The 16224-nt window shown below is 40.1% G+C and overlaps 1 protein-coding gene across 5 annotated transcripts in view; it reads left to right on the forward strand.

Moving 5' to 3' along the window:
* Nucleotides 1-16224, forward strand: part of Pigu (phosphatidylinositol glycan anchor biosynthesis class U) — a 92184-nt gene that overhangs the window by 14839 nt on the left and 61121 nt on the right. For 3 of the 5 annotated variants that reach the window (XM_055602281.1, XM_055602279.1, XM_055602282.1), the window contains one exon: nucleotides 3220-3270. Coding sequence is in view for 2 of the 5 variants with exons in the window: in XM_055602283.1 (XP_055458258.1) it covers nucleotides 3220-3284; nucleotides 14698-14757; nucleotides 15819-15881 (188 nt within the window). In the remaining 3 variants the exon portion in view is untranslated. Of the gene's footprint in view, nucleotides 1-3219; nucleotides 3285-14697; nucleotides 14758-15818; nucleotides 15882-16224 lie in introns of those variants that run through there. The other 2 variants (XM_055602283.1, XM_055602284.1) reach the window with 1 other exon arrangement.

Consider the following 16224-nt stretch of genomic DNA (forward strand, 5'->3'; position numbering starts at 1 on the left):
GTAAAAACAGGCACTCTTAATTGCCGAGCCGTCTCATCAGCCCCTCCAGGACTCTTTTGATGTGAACTTATTTTTGAAATAATTGATTTATTTAAAAATTTTATTACGTGTTTTTGTATGTGTGTGTGTGCGCGCGTGCATGCACGTGTCATAACTCCTGTGTGGAAGTCACAGGAAAACTTTTACTTTAGGATCTGATGATTGAACTCAGGTCTTCAATCTTGGCAGCAATAATCTAATCACCTGAGCCATTTTGCCAACTCTGAAATATTTAGACTTTCAAAAGAGTTGTAGAGTGGGTGGAGAGATGGTTCAGCAGTTAAGAGTACTTACTGTTCTGTCTGAGTACTGGAGTTTGGATCCCAGCGTCTACAGCAGGTTGTTTACAAATCTAGTAACTCTAGCTGAAAGAAATCTGACAACCTTTTCTGTTCTCAGTGGGTGTTCACACACACACACACACACACACACACACACACACACACACACACTTGCAAAAATATATAAAGTTTCTATTACTTTACCCGATATTACTGTAATATAGTGGCTTCAGTCAGTCAGTACTGTTAGTGTATATACTTTATTAGAATTGAGCCAGTGGTGGTGTTGGAGCATGCCTTTAATCCCAGCACTCAGGAAACGTGGATTTCTGAGATCGAGGCCAGGCTTGTCTACAGAGCGAGTTCCAGGATGGCCAGGGCTACACAGAGAAACCCTGTCTTAGAAATCAAGAGAAACAAAACAAAAAGAATTGTACAGCTCCCCTGTTGCTGTCCAGTTTCTGTCCTGATGTGCAGTCCATGACCTCATTTTGCATCTAGTGGTTATGTCTCCCTAGTGACTATCAATCTGAGACCTGTCCTTTAACTTTTTAAGAACACTGGGCAGTGTTGTGCCTATCGGTTTGGGTTGTCTGATGTTTTCCTGGGATTAGGTGGAGGATATGGTTTTTTGTTGTTAGATTTTGTTATTTTGCCACATTGTTAGCATGAAGACCACAGAAGTGCTCTTATCACCACATCCGTGAATCATGAGATACTTGATAATTTACATACCTAACATTTTGATGGTGTTTTAATGGATCACCTGATTAAAGCAGGTAATGTAAGTTTATATGAAATTATTACTTTTCCCTTGAAAATACTTTGTTTTTCATACTTTTTCTCACTAACTTCAGAATCCACTAATGGTGGTTGCCTTTGAAAACCACTCTGTGGGTCAGCCAAGTGATAACTTCCTGCTCTGTTTTCATTCTTTATGTTTACTCTTTTTATCCTGGTGTTGAGCTCAGATCTTCCTGCATGCTTCAACCCATGCCCATCCTTCCTACAGTTGAGACTCAGTATTCTGTATAAGAAGAGCATTTTTTCTTCCACTTATTTATTCAACCATTTATAACATAGTTTTAATGCTTAGCATATCAGTATATGTGTTAGTATATTTGTATATATTAGCATATCAGCAAATACATAAATATTTAAATAAATCTCCATTAATCAATGTTGGGATTATTTTTAAGGTTGTATTAAGTGGGACTGGAGAGGTGGCTCTTTGGTTTAAAACACTGGCTGCCCTTCCAGAGGACCCAGGTTCTATTACTGGCACCTACTTATTGGCTCACAACCATCTGTAACTCAGTTGCAGAGGATCTGATGCCCTCTTCTGCCCTCCTCAGAATCAGGCACATACACAGTGCACAGACATACACATAGGCAAAACACCCACACACAGAAAATAAAGAAAAAAATTATTACTCTGAGTGCTGTACTGAATATACTTTGTCAGGCACTTGATCAATTATTTCCTAAGATAATCAACCTTAAGAATGTCATTTTGGGGCAGGCATGGTAGTGTAAGCCTTTAATCCCAGCATTAGGGAGGCAGAGGCAGGTGGATCTCTGTGAGTTCAAGGCCAGCCTGGTCTGTATAGTCTGTGAGTTGAGAACCAGCTAGAGCGACATAGTGAGACCTTGTAGAAAAACCAAGAATTATTATTTTGTGGGCATGATATAGCTCAGCAGTGGCATTTTTGCCTAGTATATACAAGTTCCCAAGTTTAGTCCATAGCACCAAACCAAACCCAAAACCCCTCAAACCAAAACTGGACATGGTGGTGCATGCCTGTAATCCTAGTACTTGGGAGGTGGAGGCAGGAGAGTTAAAAAGTTTAAGATGATTCTTGGCTGCATAGGAAGTTTGAGGCCAGACTAAGCTACAGCAGTACTATCTTAGTAGGCCACAAAAGTATTCTCTTAGCTGGGCTTGATGGCTTGCTCCTATAACGCCAATACTTTGGCGTGGGGTTGAGGTAGGGGGATTGCAAGCTTGTCAGTCTTCACTACATGTAGATAATCTGCCACAAAATAAAAACCTAGCCTAACAATCACTACCAAAAAACAAAACAAAAGAACAAACAACAGCAACAACAACAAAAAAAAAACCCCAAAAATCAAAGTCCTCTCTTCTTCACAAATCCCCTATAAGGCACACAACCAAAAAGTTCATATTACTTTAGAAAAATGACACAAATGTCACTTAAACAGTATTTCATGAAGTAAGGCGGCACAAGACAGTGACAGTCTATTTCACTAACCTGGAAAACATTTTTTTAACCCTGCTGCTGATTTTGTTAACTGTAGTTTGGAATAGGGCAGAATATAGCTAAAAGGAGCTTTAGAGTTGATAGAGGTTACAAGGAGGTCGAAGCTTATGGTTTTTAAAGGATTTACTTAACTTTATATTTTAAATTATGTGTATGTATGTGTATGTGCATGTCAAGTGTAGAGGCCAGAGAGAGCCTATTGGCAGTTGAGAGCTGCCCAAGTGGGTGCTGGGAATTCAACTGGGGATCAAGAGCAGTATGTGCTCTTAATTAGCAAGCCGTTTCTCCAACCTCTGAAGTTTACAGTTTCGTATAACACTTTCTCATAATGAACATTGCTCATGATGGAAAGGCTCACTTTGTACGAAAGAATTCTCCATCCGTGAAAAGTGTGTGTGCACGCACGCATGTGATCTATTCTTTGAGAATTTCATATATGTGTACAGTCTTGAATTTTTTTTTTTCAAATAAGATCTTTAGCCACTTGCTTGACCTGAGGTAAAGGGATTAGACAAACTCAGTCATTTCTTGGCCTTAGGAAAAATTTAACATTGTAGGTGATGACCATTTGCTGATGTCTCTAAAGTCTGAGTGAACTTGTATCTCTTCCTTTTCAGTGGTTGAAGGCCTTTCGCTGTTGGATTTAGGAGTGTCTCCGTACTCTGGAGCAGTATTTCATGAAGTAAGTGTGTGTTTTCTTTTCTGGCACTGAGAGCAGTTTATAGTCATGGATACCAAAGCCTGAGCTCTGTTTGGTACAGACATTTAAAAAGTTCTTTTTTTTTTATTATTATTATTATAGGAATAGCCCTTTTGTAGAATTAGGGGGAAAATGGTCCATGTTAGGATTTTTAAATGTTGCAGGAGCGAGAGTGACTTTCAGGAGCCGGTGCTCTCATGTTGTTGAGGTAGGGTCTCCATACGCCAGCCAAGCTGGCAATGAAGCTTCTGGGCAGTTCTCTTGCCAGGAGCACTGAGATTCCAGATGCAACCATCTGTGGGTTCTGGGGACCAAACTCTGTTAGGCATGTGCAGCAAGCCTGCTTCCTGAGCCATCTTGCTGGCTTGGGGGAAACATCTGAGGCTTCTATAGAAATAATTGTTTTTAATGGCAAGTTTTAAGCAGCTCTCAGTCCATGAGTAGTTGTATGCTAATTGGTTTTTTGAAATGCTTATCCATGAAAGCTGTGACATTGGTTTCCTAGAAAGCCCACTAAAGGTTGTTGAAACTATAAAATTAGTTCCTTTTTTTTTTTTTTTTTTTTTTTGGTTTTAATTTTTTGAGACAAGGTTTCTGTGTGTAGGCTTGGCTCTCCTGGAACTCTCTCTGTAGACCAAGAGAGTTCAACTCTTTCTGTTGAACTCAAGAGATCTACCTGCCTCTGCCTCCCAAGTGCTGGGATTAAAGGGGTGTGCTACCACCCAGCTCATAAACAAGCTGGCATGGCCAGTGCAATCCCAGCTTTAGCCAAGGCAGGAGGACTGTCGTGAATCTGAGGCCTGCCCAGGCCTGGTCTATGGAAGACTATCTCAAAATGCCAAAACAGCAAAAATGTAAAGCTACTCTCTTAGGCCATCGTCACCTGTTTTTTGGATTACTGTGACAGCTTTTCTGTTAAGTTTTTCCTGGTTCAGTCTTGTTCATTTTTCTTTACTCTGCAGAGCCAGAGACATTTTTCTAGAATGTGAATCTTAGTTTGTCACTGTTGTGCTTGGCACCTGAATTTGCCAATCTCAGGCTTAAAACCCATATACTTACAGGAGCATTCAAAGCTCTTACCAAGTTTCTCTCTGATCCCTTTTTCTTTCCTTTCCTTCCTCTTCCCTTCCTTTTCTTAAGTATACAAGTCAGTTACTGGGAATATGTGTTTGATATCCATACTAGCCCCAAGGACCAGTGTGAAGTGGGCCTCTGGTGTGTCTTAAAGCATGAAAAGCTTTCAGTGTTGCTGTACCATATTTTCTATCTTTGCTCAGGCTGTTGTCTCCCTGTAGAAAGTCATTCTTCCCTTTCTTTGTGCTTGGCTCTATTAATGAGACACAAGCTTGGATTTTACCTCCTCCAGAAAACCATCTAGCATCACTTTAGACTAAGTTAAGCTCCTACTTTATCACCTAAGGAATTTTATTCTTTCATGGCTCATATTCCATTCTTTTGTTGTTGTTGGATTTGTCTGTTTTTTGTTTATTGAGACAGGGTTTTCTGTATATAGCCTTCAGTGTCCTGGAACCCATAGAAATCTGCCTGCTTCAGCCCCTGCCTGTGCCTCTGCCTCCTGAGTATTGGGATTAAAGGCATGCACCACTACTGCTGGTTTGTATCACATTCTTAAAATCACCTCTAATCTGCCAAGTGTGCTGGCACATGCCTTTAATCCCAGCACTCAGGAGGCAGAGACAAGTGGATCTCTTTTCTACTATATTTGGAGTTGCAGGCCAACCAGGACCACATACTGAAACCTTGTCTTAAAAAAGAAGCCCAAATTACCTTTATGCTTATTTTTATTTTCTCCTCCAAACAGGTCCTGGCACGTGCTCCTATGCCTACTTTAGTAGCTGTATTTTCATCCCAGCTTCTCCTCCCTTTCACTTCCCTTTAGAAACAGTTGTATTTACCAAAGGCTAGTTCTTGCTAGCTGCCAGGGATCCAAAGTAAGACACAGACTCTGGCTTTATAATTCTTGTCTGTCAGTTACTCTGTCTGTCTGTCTTTCTTTTCTTTCTCCCTGTCCCCTTTACTTTCTTTTTCTTTTGAGACAGGATCTCATATAGCTCAGGCTGGCCTCTATGTAGCTGGGGATGATTTTGAATTCCTGATCGTCTTGCTGCTGCCTCCTGTGGGCTAGGTTTATATGTACTTGAATTTTTGAGATGTGTTTATTTTTGTTTTATGTTTATGAGTGTCTTGCCTGCATGTATGTCCATGTACCACATGTCGATAGCTCCCACAGAGGCCACAAGAAGGCATTGGGTCCTCTGGAACAGGAGTTACAGACGGTTGTTAGTTGTGTGGGTGATGGGAATGGAATCTGGGTCCTGGAAGTCTAATTCTTAAGCTCTGAGCCCAGGTTCTTATGCTTATAAATTTTAAATAAATGTAAGAACAAAAAACAGACTCCAGAGCAAGGAATATTATCAGGGATGATAAAGTTCATTTTATTAGAGTGAGAGGATGGGTTTTTCAAGAAGAGCAATTGCAGATCTCTGTGTACTAATTACAGCTTTAAAACACAGTGGGTAAAGACTGGTCGACTGGGCTGGGAGACAACTCAGCGGGGACAAGTGCTAGCTGCAAGCCTGATGACCTGAAACCGATCTCTGGAAATGACGTAAAAAGCCAAATGTGGTACACATATCTTTAATCCCAGCACTTTGACAGTTAATCGAGAGCTAGAGCCAGGAAAATCACCTGGGACTTAATGAGCCAGCCAACCTGGAGTACCCAGCATAGCAGCAGACACAAGAAGAGACCCTGCCTCAATAAGGTGGAAGATGAGAACTGACTCATGAAAGTTTTCCTGTGACCTCCAAATGTGTGCTATGGCGTGCACCACCCCAACACTTAAAAAAAAAAAAAAAAAAAGACCAATAAAAATGAGGCCAGCCTCTAGTTAGAATTAGAAATTTCAGTATCTCTGTCAACAGTTGATAGACCAAGTGGAAATTTAGCAAGACTATGGAAAATGTGTTTTCTTTAAAAAAATATTTGTCTCTTTTTTGTTTTCAAGACAGGGTTTCTCTGTGTAGCGTTTGCTGTCCTGGACTTGCTTTGTAGACCAGGCTGGCCTCAAACTTACAGAGCTCCACCTGCCTTTACCTCCATAAGTGCTAGAATTACAGGTGTGCACCACTGCGATTGGTCTATTCTTAATCTGTGTGTATGAATGTTTTGCCTGTATATATGTGTATTGTTTGTGTGCCTGGTGCCCTTAGAGGTCAGAAGAAGGCATTGGACCTCTAGAAGTTATGGATGGTTATGAACCACTATGTAGGTGCTTTGAGTTGAACTCAGTTCTCTGCATAAGCACTTGCATAAGCAAGTGCTCTGAATCACTGAGCCATGTCTCCAGTCTCAAGAAAATCTGAGCAATGTTGTCAGCCAGACTGACCTAAGAATGCACCATTCAGTAACATCAAAGTACATTGTAAGTGTACGTGGAACATTTGTAACAGACTAAGCTCTGTCCATAAAAGGAGCTCAGTGTATTTGCCACTTAAAGATTCATTTTTGCTGACCAAAGAAGATTAAATAAAGAATTAACATCAGGAAGATATATGGAAAATCCCTATGGTCTTTGGAAACTAAATAACCCATGAATCAAAAAAGAAATCAGAAGGGAAATTAGAAAGTATTTTTGAAATTAATGAAAGTGAAAACCAGTTTTTTTGTATATGTAGAGTGTCATTAAAGTAGTACTTAGGGAAAAATTTATAGTCACTCAAATTGATGTACAACATAAAGACAGATTACATTCAATATGTGCTCCTTTATTTTAGTTTGCTGTGTAATTAAACTGCCACGTACATGCTGGCTAACTGTAGAAGCCATCCATTTTGCTGATAAGCTTTTTGAGAACTGTTCCAATGTTTTCCTTATTTGGGGCCTTTCCAAACTGTCTGAAGCATCAATTTTAAAAGCATGCTACTTGAAATATAAATATCAAGTTCTTTTTTTAATAAAATAACAAAGATACTTGAATAATAAAATCCATTAGTAGATAGTTGTAATCCTTTTGGAACTTTGAAAGAGACAATTGATGCCTGTTTTTTAAAAGAAATAAAAAGCTGATCACAGGTAGCCAACATACAGAGATTTAGCTTATACTAGGCTTTGTAGTAATTATTTTGTACACATAACTGCCTTTACTCTTTCCTTGAGCCCTGTGAAATAGATTTTTTTAAGTGATTTATTTGTTTTAAATTTTGTGTGTATGGGTGTTTTGTTTGCATGTATGTTTGTGAACCACTTGCATGCTACGTACCTGCAGAGTTACAGACAGTTAGTGGCTATGTGAGTTCTGGGAACTGAATCTCTGATCTCTGGAAGAGTAGCTGGTGTTCTTAACTGCTGAGCGGTCTCTCCAGCTTCTGAAGAAGATAATTTCTTCAGTTTGTATCAGAGGGAACTAGTGCTCAGAGAGGAAAACAGCTTGCCTCAAGGCCACACAGGTGTAACCTGTTAGCAAAACTATGGCTTTAAATCCAAATCCAACTGTAAAGCTTCCCTTCTTTCTACCACAACTTGTTCTCACTTACTAAAAAGCCTGTCAGTGATCTTTACAGTGTTGCCCCACTCCTTGTTCTTGAGCCAGGACCTCTTACATAGCTTAGGCTGGCCTAGAACTCACTTCGTAGCCTGGGCTGGTATGAGCGTCTCAAGTGCTGTGACTATGGTGTGAACCACTATTCCTGGCTCAGAGTATCTATCTCTAGCGTTTTGGGGGGTGGGGGGTGGTAATGGAGTTTCCACTTGGGGTTTTGTGCATGCTAGACAAGTGTTCTCCCTCTCAGCTACATATGCCTTCAGCCCCTTTTAAAGTGTTATAAAGCACATTTTTGCATGCATTCAGGAGGTAGTAGGAATAGATACTTCTGAGCCACCACACTAAATCATGCACTTCCTTGCTGATTTTGATGGACTTGTGAGCCAGTTTATAGTAGTGGGTCAACTATGTTGGCAAGGATAAGAAGAAAAAAGAAGAAATACCGTGTTGTTTGTTTTTAGGCATTGGAAAGTACCAAGATAATTAGAACTCAAAAGCAAAGTTCACAAAGTGAGACTTGGGGGCTGGAAAAACGACATAGTGGTTAAGAGCTTTGGCTATTCTTACAGGGGGCCTAATTTGAACATTAGCACTCCTGTCAGGTAGCTCACAACTGCCTATAAACCCAGCTCCAGCGGATCTGATGTCCTCATCTGGCCTCCTCTGGCACTAGCATGAAGGTACAGACAGACAGATAGATACACATTCACATACATAAATAAAAATAATAATAATATTAAATCTTAAAAAAAAATAGTGAGACCAGGGCTGGTGATGTAGCTCAGTTGGTAGAGAACTTGCCTAGGGTACATGACACCCTGTCCACAGTCCCAGGTATCTCATGAACCTGGTAATGCATGCCTGTAACCAGGAGGTGGAGGTGCGAAGATCACCAGGAGTCAGAGGTCATCCTTGGCTGTTAGCCCGCAGTGCCTGAGCTCCTGTCTTAAATAAGCATAACAAAGCAGGAAAAGTAAGAGTGAGCCTGTAATCCAAGCCCTGGGAGGGAGAATGTGTGTGGTGGGAGTGCCTCCCCTCTTTTGGTTTTGCTCTCGTGGGGTTATTTATTGCCTGTGTTTTCCAGGGTGTGATTTGCCTCCTGGGGTTGGAGTTTTCCCTTTAGTATCTTCTGTAGGCCTGGGTTTGTGGATAGGTATCGTTTAAATTTGTTTTTGTTGTGGAATATCTTGTTTTTGCCATCTATGGTGATTAAAAAGCTTTGCTGGGTATAGTAGTTGGGGCTGACATTGTGGTCTTGTAATGTCTGTAAGATATCTGCCCAGGCCCTTCTGGCTTTCATAGGCTCTGTTGAGAAGTCAGGTATAATTCTGATAGGTCTGCATCTATCTGTGACTTGGTCTTTTTCCCTTGTAGCTTTCACTGTTCTTTCTGTTCTGTACGTGTAATGTTTTGATTATTGTGTGACAGGAAGATTTTCTTTTCTGGTGCAATCCATTTGGTGTCCTGTAAGCTTCTTGTATACTCATGGGCATCTCTTTCTTCAAGCTGGGGAATTTTGTTGAAAATATTTTCTGGGCCTTGGCGCTTAATCGACCAAGATGACATCTTAATTCTGAACATCTATGCCCCAAATGCAAGGGCATCTGCATTTGTAAAAGAAATATTACTAAAGCTTAAGCTCATTGAACCCCATATGTTAATAATAGGAAACTTTAGCACACCTCTTTCACCAATAGACAGATCGAGACAGAAACTAAACAGAGAAATAATGGAACAAACAGACATAATGAGTCAATTGGACGTAACAGCTCTCTACAGAACATTCCTTCCAAATACAAAAGAATATGCTTTCTTTTCTAGCACTGGGAAGATGGTGGTATCATGGTCAGAAATTCAAGGTCATCTTGTTTACATAATGAGTTTGAGTTTGCCTTTGCTACATTAGACCATATCACAAAGGTCCAGAACCAAATCAAACCAAACTAAAACAAACAAAGCACAGAAAAAAAAAAATTGTATGTTCTTCTTAAAGAAGTGCATCTTGCACACGCCTGTAATCCCAGCACTCTAGGAGGCAGAGGCAGTTGGATCTCTGTGAGTTCAAGGCCAGCCTGGTCTACAGAGTGAGTTCCAGAATAGTCAAGGCTATACAGAGAAACCCTGTCTTGGAAAAATAAAAAAATAAAAACAAACAAAAATGAAAAACAAAACCCCACCATGCATCTCAGAGCTGGAGAAATCCTGGAGGTATCTTAATGGTAGAGCGTGGACCTACCATGTTTGATCCTTAGCACCAAGAAAAAACAAAAACAGACAGGCAACTACCTGTCTACCACCACCAGAAACACTTGGAAAGAAAGAAAGAAGGAAAAAAAGAAAGAAAGGAAGGAAGGAAGGAAGGAAGGAAGGAAAAGAAAGGAAAGCACATCTCCAATAAAAGTATAATTTACTTTTATAAAAGTAAAATGGTTGAAAAGGCTTGATCTTGGGATGTAACTTGGTTAGTAGAGTGCATGCTTACAGTAACAAAGCCCTCAGTTTGACACCTAGCACTCATAAATCCAGGCGTGGTGGCACACAGCTATAATCCTAGCACTTAGGATGTGGAGGTAGGATGATCAGGAGTTCGACATCATCCTTGGCTACTTAGTGTGAGTTTGAGGATAGCTTGTACTATATGAGACCCTGTTATCCTAAACCCAGAAAGCAAAAGAATGAAAGGGAGGGAGGGAAGGAGGAAGGAAAAAAAGGAGTGTGTCATGAAAATACTAGTTTGAAAAGTTAATGTAGCTTATTACTATCAGATGATTTTAAAGCCGAAGCCGCAACAAAGAAAAAAAAAAAAGCAAAACCCCACCTTACTCGGCATGAAGAGGATTATTTTCTAATGATATAAAAATTGCTCTACCCAGGAGATAGTCTTCTGGGTAGAGCTACGTCTGGCTGGCAGCTTCAGACGATACACAGCAGGAGTGGAAATGCAGCTCACTTGGTAGAGTGCTTTTTGGGCACACATGAATATCCCTGAGTAAAACCGGTAGTGGTGGCACACACTTGCAACCCTAGCACTTTGGAGGAACAGCAGAAGTTCAGGTTCATTTCAGTACATAGTGAGTTTGAGGCTAGCCTGGCCTATATAAGACCCTGTTTCAAAAGCAAACAAACAAAAACACAAAGTAAATATGTCTATTTACTTCTTACTTTGGGACTTTGTTATGGGTATTAATATTTACTATTGATATATCTTTTAGTTAAGCGGTGGTTATTTCTAAACAGCTGTCTAACCAAATCACCACACAGAGACTAGGATTTATTTAATTAACCTACAGCACAATGCTGGGCAATAGTTACTCCATCCTAAACCTCCAAGCCTACATAGTTTCCTACCATTCAGATTTCACCCATTATACTTGTTTTTATTCATATCTTAGGTCTGGTCCATCTCTCCACGTGGTTCCAAGACCTCTCCTGCAGATTCTCTCTTCTCCTCCTTCTTCCTCTTCCTCCCACTCCTGACCAGGATGTCCCATCCTATCCTCTCCATTGCTCAGCAGTGTGGCTGGTTATTTTAATTGACAATACAGAGAACAAATGGTGGCATGTTTACACAAATTTGAGACAAGTGATACTTAGAATAAGCATCACAATGCAATGTCCGGTTGAAACCAGATAGTGGGGGAGAGAAATCAGCATTCCAATGAACAAGGGTAAATTGTATACATTCCAAAAGAACATTATACCAACAGGACTTTTTTTTTTTTTTTTTTTTTTTTGTCTGGACAGGGTCTCACTGTGTAGCCCTGGGTGGCCTGAAACTCATATCCGCCTGTACACACCACCATGCCTGGTGATAGTGGGATGTATACTTGTGTTTATTTATTTTTCATGGGTATGAATGTTTTGCCTACATGCGCACATGTACCACATATATGCCCTGGTGTTGGAAGAAGCCAGAAAAGGGCATCAGATTCCTTGAACTGGAATTACAGATAGTTGTGAGCCAGCATGTGAGTGCTGGGAGCCAAATCCAGGTCCATATGCAACAAATGTTCTTAACTGAGGAGCCACCTCAGTTAAAAAATCCCAATAGTGGGATTTTTGTTTGTTTGGTTGGTTTTTTTGAAACAGAATTTCTCTGTATAGCTCTGGCTATCCTACAACTCACTCTGTAGACCAGGCTGGCTTCAAATTCATAGAGATCTGCCTACCTCTGCTTCCCCAGTGCTCCGTTCAAAGGTATATGCCACTACTGCCCAGGTTGGTGGGATTTTTTTTTTTTTTAGGTTTTTTTAAAAATTTATTTATTAAATTTTTATTTTTTATATATTAATTGTAGTGTATTCACTTTATATTCCAGCTAGTGGGATGTTTTTAACCTTTTTCCATCAATGATAGAACAGAGAGACTCAAAAATTAATAAGTATATAGAAATTTTAGAAATTACTACCATATGAATTATATGTAGAATACTGTTTTGTGGACACATTTATGGAAATGTGAGTATGCACATTGTTTTCAAATGTTTGTGGCGCACTTGCCCAAACTGACCAGATGATAAACCGTAAGTAAATCAGAACACACATTAAGTTACTAAAATCATGTATTATCCTTTCAATGATGTCCGTAGAGTTAAGCTACAAATAAGTTATATAAAAAGAAGAGCTGGGGTCAGTGATAGAATGTTTGCCTAGCATTTACAAGGTCCAAGGTTTGATTTTCAACACTTTAAAAATAAATAACAAGCTGGGGCGATGGTGCTGTATAGCTTTAATTCCAGCACTCGGGAGACAGGAAGGAACATCCTTGAGTTCAAGGCCAGCCTGGACTACAGAGTGAGTTACAGGACAGAAACCCTATCTTGCAAAACAAACAAGCAAACAGATAAAATAACAAATATTTGTAATTAAGTCGAGTTCCTTTTTGTATTTGTCCTAAGGACTGAGCACAGGACTCATACATAACGATATATGTATGTCATTTGTATAGATAAATAACAAATGACATTACCAGTGAACTGCATCACCCCTGGGCCAGTCTGTACATTTTAAAGTACATCTCAAAGAAGAGATGTAGTGGAAATTAGAGTATATTGTCCTTAAAAAATAATTGTTTCTAATTGTGTGTATATGTGTTTGCTGTGTGTACAGAGGCCAGAAGCATCAGATCCTCTGGAACTGTAATTATAGGCAGTTGTGAGCTGCCTGATGTCGGTGCTGGGAACCAAACTCTGGGTCTCTGCAAGAATGCAAGCACTCTTAACCACTCTTAGGCTTATATTTTTAAGTGACTGATAATGGAAAAAAGCAACATACCACAACTTTTGTGTTACTGCTAAAGCCATATTCAGAGGAAAATGTATTGCCTCAAACAAATAAAAAATATTGTAAACAACTTATGTTAATAAGATGAAAATTATATAAATGTCTAGAAAAATATTACCTAGATTAATAAAACAAAGCAAATCAGAATAATGTTTAATACATGGGAGAAATTGAATCCATAATTTCAGTTTCTCAAACAAAACAAAACAAAAACAAACAAAGCCTTGTGAAGCCAGACTTGGTGATTCACCTGTTATAACCCAGTCCTTGACAGGCCAAAGCAGGAGCATTGTGAGGGAGCGTAAAGCTGTCATTGGTCACAAGCACCTTGTTCAAGGTGCTTGGCCTGCGTGAAACCTTGTCTTAAAAAACCATTAAACAAAGGGAAACTCTCAGGCCATGATTAGTTTCACAGTGAGTGAATTTTCTCAAAACCTTTTCCCCGTGAGACAGGATTCTGCAGTAGAGCCCAGGCTGGTCCTGAGCTCTCCATCCTACTGTAGCCTAAAGCCTGAGATTGCAGCAAGCATCACCATGTGGCTTTCTCCCTAGGTCTCTAAGGAAGAAGTAACATTCTTCGTTGATGTTGTTTTGTTTGTTTATTTATTTGTTTTTGAGACAGGGTTTTTCTGTGTAGCCCTGGCTGTCCTAGAATTTTCTCTGTAGACCAGGCTGGCCCTAAACTCAAAGATCCACCTGCTTCTGCCTCCTGAGCGCTAGGATTAAAGGAGTGCGACACCACCGTCTGTCAAGGCAAGAATTAACATTCTTATACAAACTTATCAGAGAAGAGAGGAAGGAAAATTTCCTAGTTCATTCAGTTAACAATCTTTGTCCTCTATGGAGTGTGGAGTGTCCGTCCGTCCGTCCATCCATCCATCCATCCATCCATCCATCCATCCATCCATCCATTTGTTCATTTGTTCATTTATTTTTGAGACAGGATCTCATGTAGCCCAGGCTGGCATGGAACAGTAGAGGAAATAACAAAACTTGATGCTAGTTAGGTATTTACCTGGCATGCTGGGCCTGGTGGTTCACACTTGAGTAGACACATCAGTACTATACAGCCAAGATGACTTTGGGTTTTTAATTCCCTTGCCCTCCTGCCCACTGCACTTAAGTCCTGCATACGAAGACCAGCACTGGGGCTTTGTATATTGTAAGCACACATCCTACAGACAGCTACATCCTTAGCCCTTATTTATCTTTTCAGATGGGGTAAGCAGAAGTGCTCAGGCTGGCCTTGAATACCTAGGCCGGATGTGTTTTCTCACCGTATCTACTCAAGTGTGAACCACCAGGCCCAGCATCCTAGGCAAATACCTAAGTAGCATCAAGTTTTGTTATTTCCTCTACCATGCTCTACCAATAGTTTCAGTGATGCCGTATGACTCAGGATGCTGAATTGTTTAATTAGTACAGGGTACTATTGCAGGAACGATCATATTTTTTAGCTGAATAAGTTTCTCCCTGTCCCCAATTTGGAAACTGATAGTTAATATCAAGATTTAACTTAATTTTTTTCATCTTTGTTTTTCTCCTACAGACTCCATTAATAATATACATCTTTCATTTCCTAATTGACTATGCAGAATTGGTATTTATGGTAAGTATCTTTTCAGAGAAAATCAATATCTGTATATACTTTTAATTTTACAGTTTGTTTTTAAGAAAATAAGGAGCTGGGTGTGCTGGCACATGCCTTTAATCCTAGCACTTGGGAGTCAGAGGCAGGTGGATCTTTATGAATATGATGCTAGCCTTGTTTACATAGCAGGGCAGTAGATCCTGTCTATAAGAAAGAAATGGAAAGGAAAAACAGGAACTGGACTTTCTCAGAAAATAAAAGCCAAGACTTACTATCTTTAGTTTGGAGCCTGGCTTTAGGATACTATTATGGAGTATGAGGAACAAGCGGGGACTTCTAACAAGTTGTGCTTTTTTATTCTTTGGTTTCTGGACTATGTAGTCTTCAATTTTCTAGCTCCAAGGTTCTGTGGTTGGCTTTGACTGTGCCAGTTTGGAGGGTATCCTGAGTTTCCTAAGAATTCTGCCAAGAGATTCTGAGGGGTCTGAAGAGGCTTTCAAGGACAAGAATTGAAGTTTGAGATGACAGTGCAAGTTCTGAGAGCAGAGCAGCTTGAACCATTAATCTGGAGTTGAAAATCTGGGTCAGGAAATCATAAGAAACCCTGAAGTCTTCTTAATTATAATGGCTGTTATTTATTGAGGACTGAGGATGTGTGAAGTGCTTGATATACCTGAAGCTTACAGATCAGTGGGTATTATTCCCATTTAGCATTTTGTGTGTGTGTGTGTGTGTGTGTGTGTGTGTGTGTGTGTGTGTGCGTGTGTGTGCGTGTGCGCGCTCGCGCCATTGGGTTGTGGGATGGGTATTTGTTTGGGACATATCCTCACTATGTAACCTAGGCTGATCTTGAACTCAGTTAACCACAATGCCTGGTTAATTTACATTTAACTTGCTGCTCTAGGTTGAATGGATCATAATTTAGGGCACTTCCTGTCATACGTTCCTGAGTAGACCTTGCCTGACTGTGAGTCTAGGTAGTCAATGCAGTACCATCTTAGAGATCTTCAGGTCTGGCAGCATTCCAGTATCCTATACTAACTGGGTTCTGTTTTCTATTCCTCCTCTTTTCCTGACAGATAACAGATGCCCTCACTGCTATTGCCCTGTATTTTGCAATTCAGGACTACAATAAAGTTGTGGTAAGTCATTAGTGGGTAGGACAAAGGTGGTGGGATTTGGTAACTTTCTTACTATGGCAAAGAATCAAAAGTCATGTACTTAAAGATCCAGCTATTTTAAAATGTTAAGAAGTTGAGTAAGCCTGCTGAGATGGCTCATTGGATAAAGGCACTTGCCAGCAAGCCTGATGACCTGAGGTTTACTAAAAGTCATCCTCTGACCTCTTCTTAATATGCAGTGACATATACAGTGCCACACACACACACACAAGGAAGAAAGGAAGAAAGGAAGGAAGGAAGGAAGGAAGGAAGGAAGGAAGAAAGAAAGAAAGAAAGAAAGAAAGAAAGAAAGAAAGAAAGAAAG

Source organism: Psammomys obesus, unplaced genomic scaffold, assembly GCF_907164565.1.
Source record: "Psammomys obesus unplaced genomic scaffold, mPsaObe1.curated_primary_1811, whole genome shotgun sequence".
NCBI classification, from domain to species: Eukaryota; Metazoa; Chordata; class Mammalia; order Rodentia; family Muridae; genus Psammomys; species Psammomys obesus.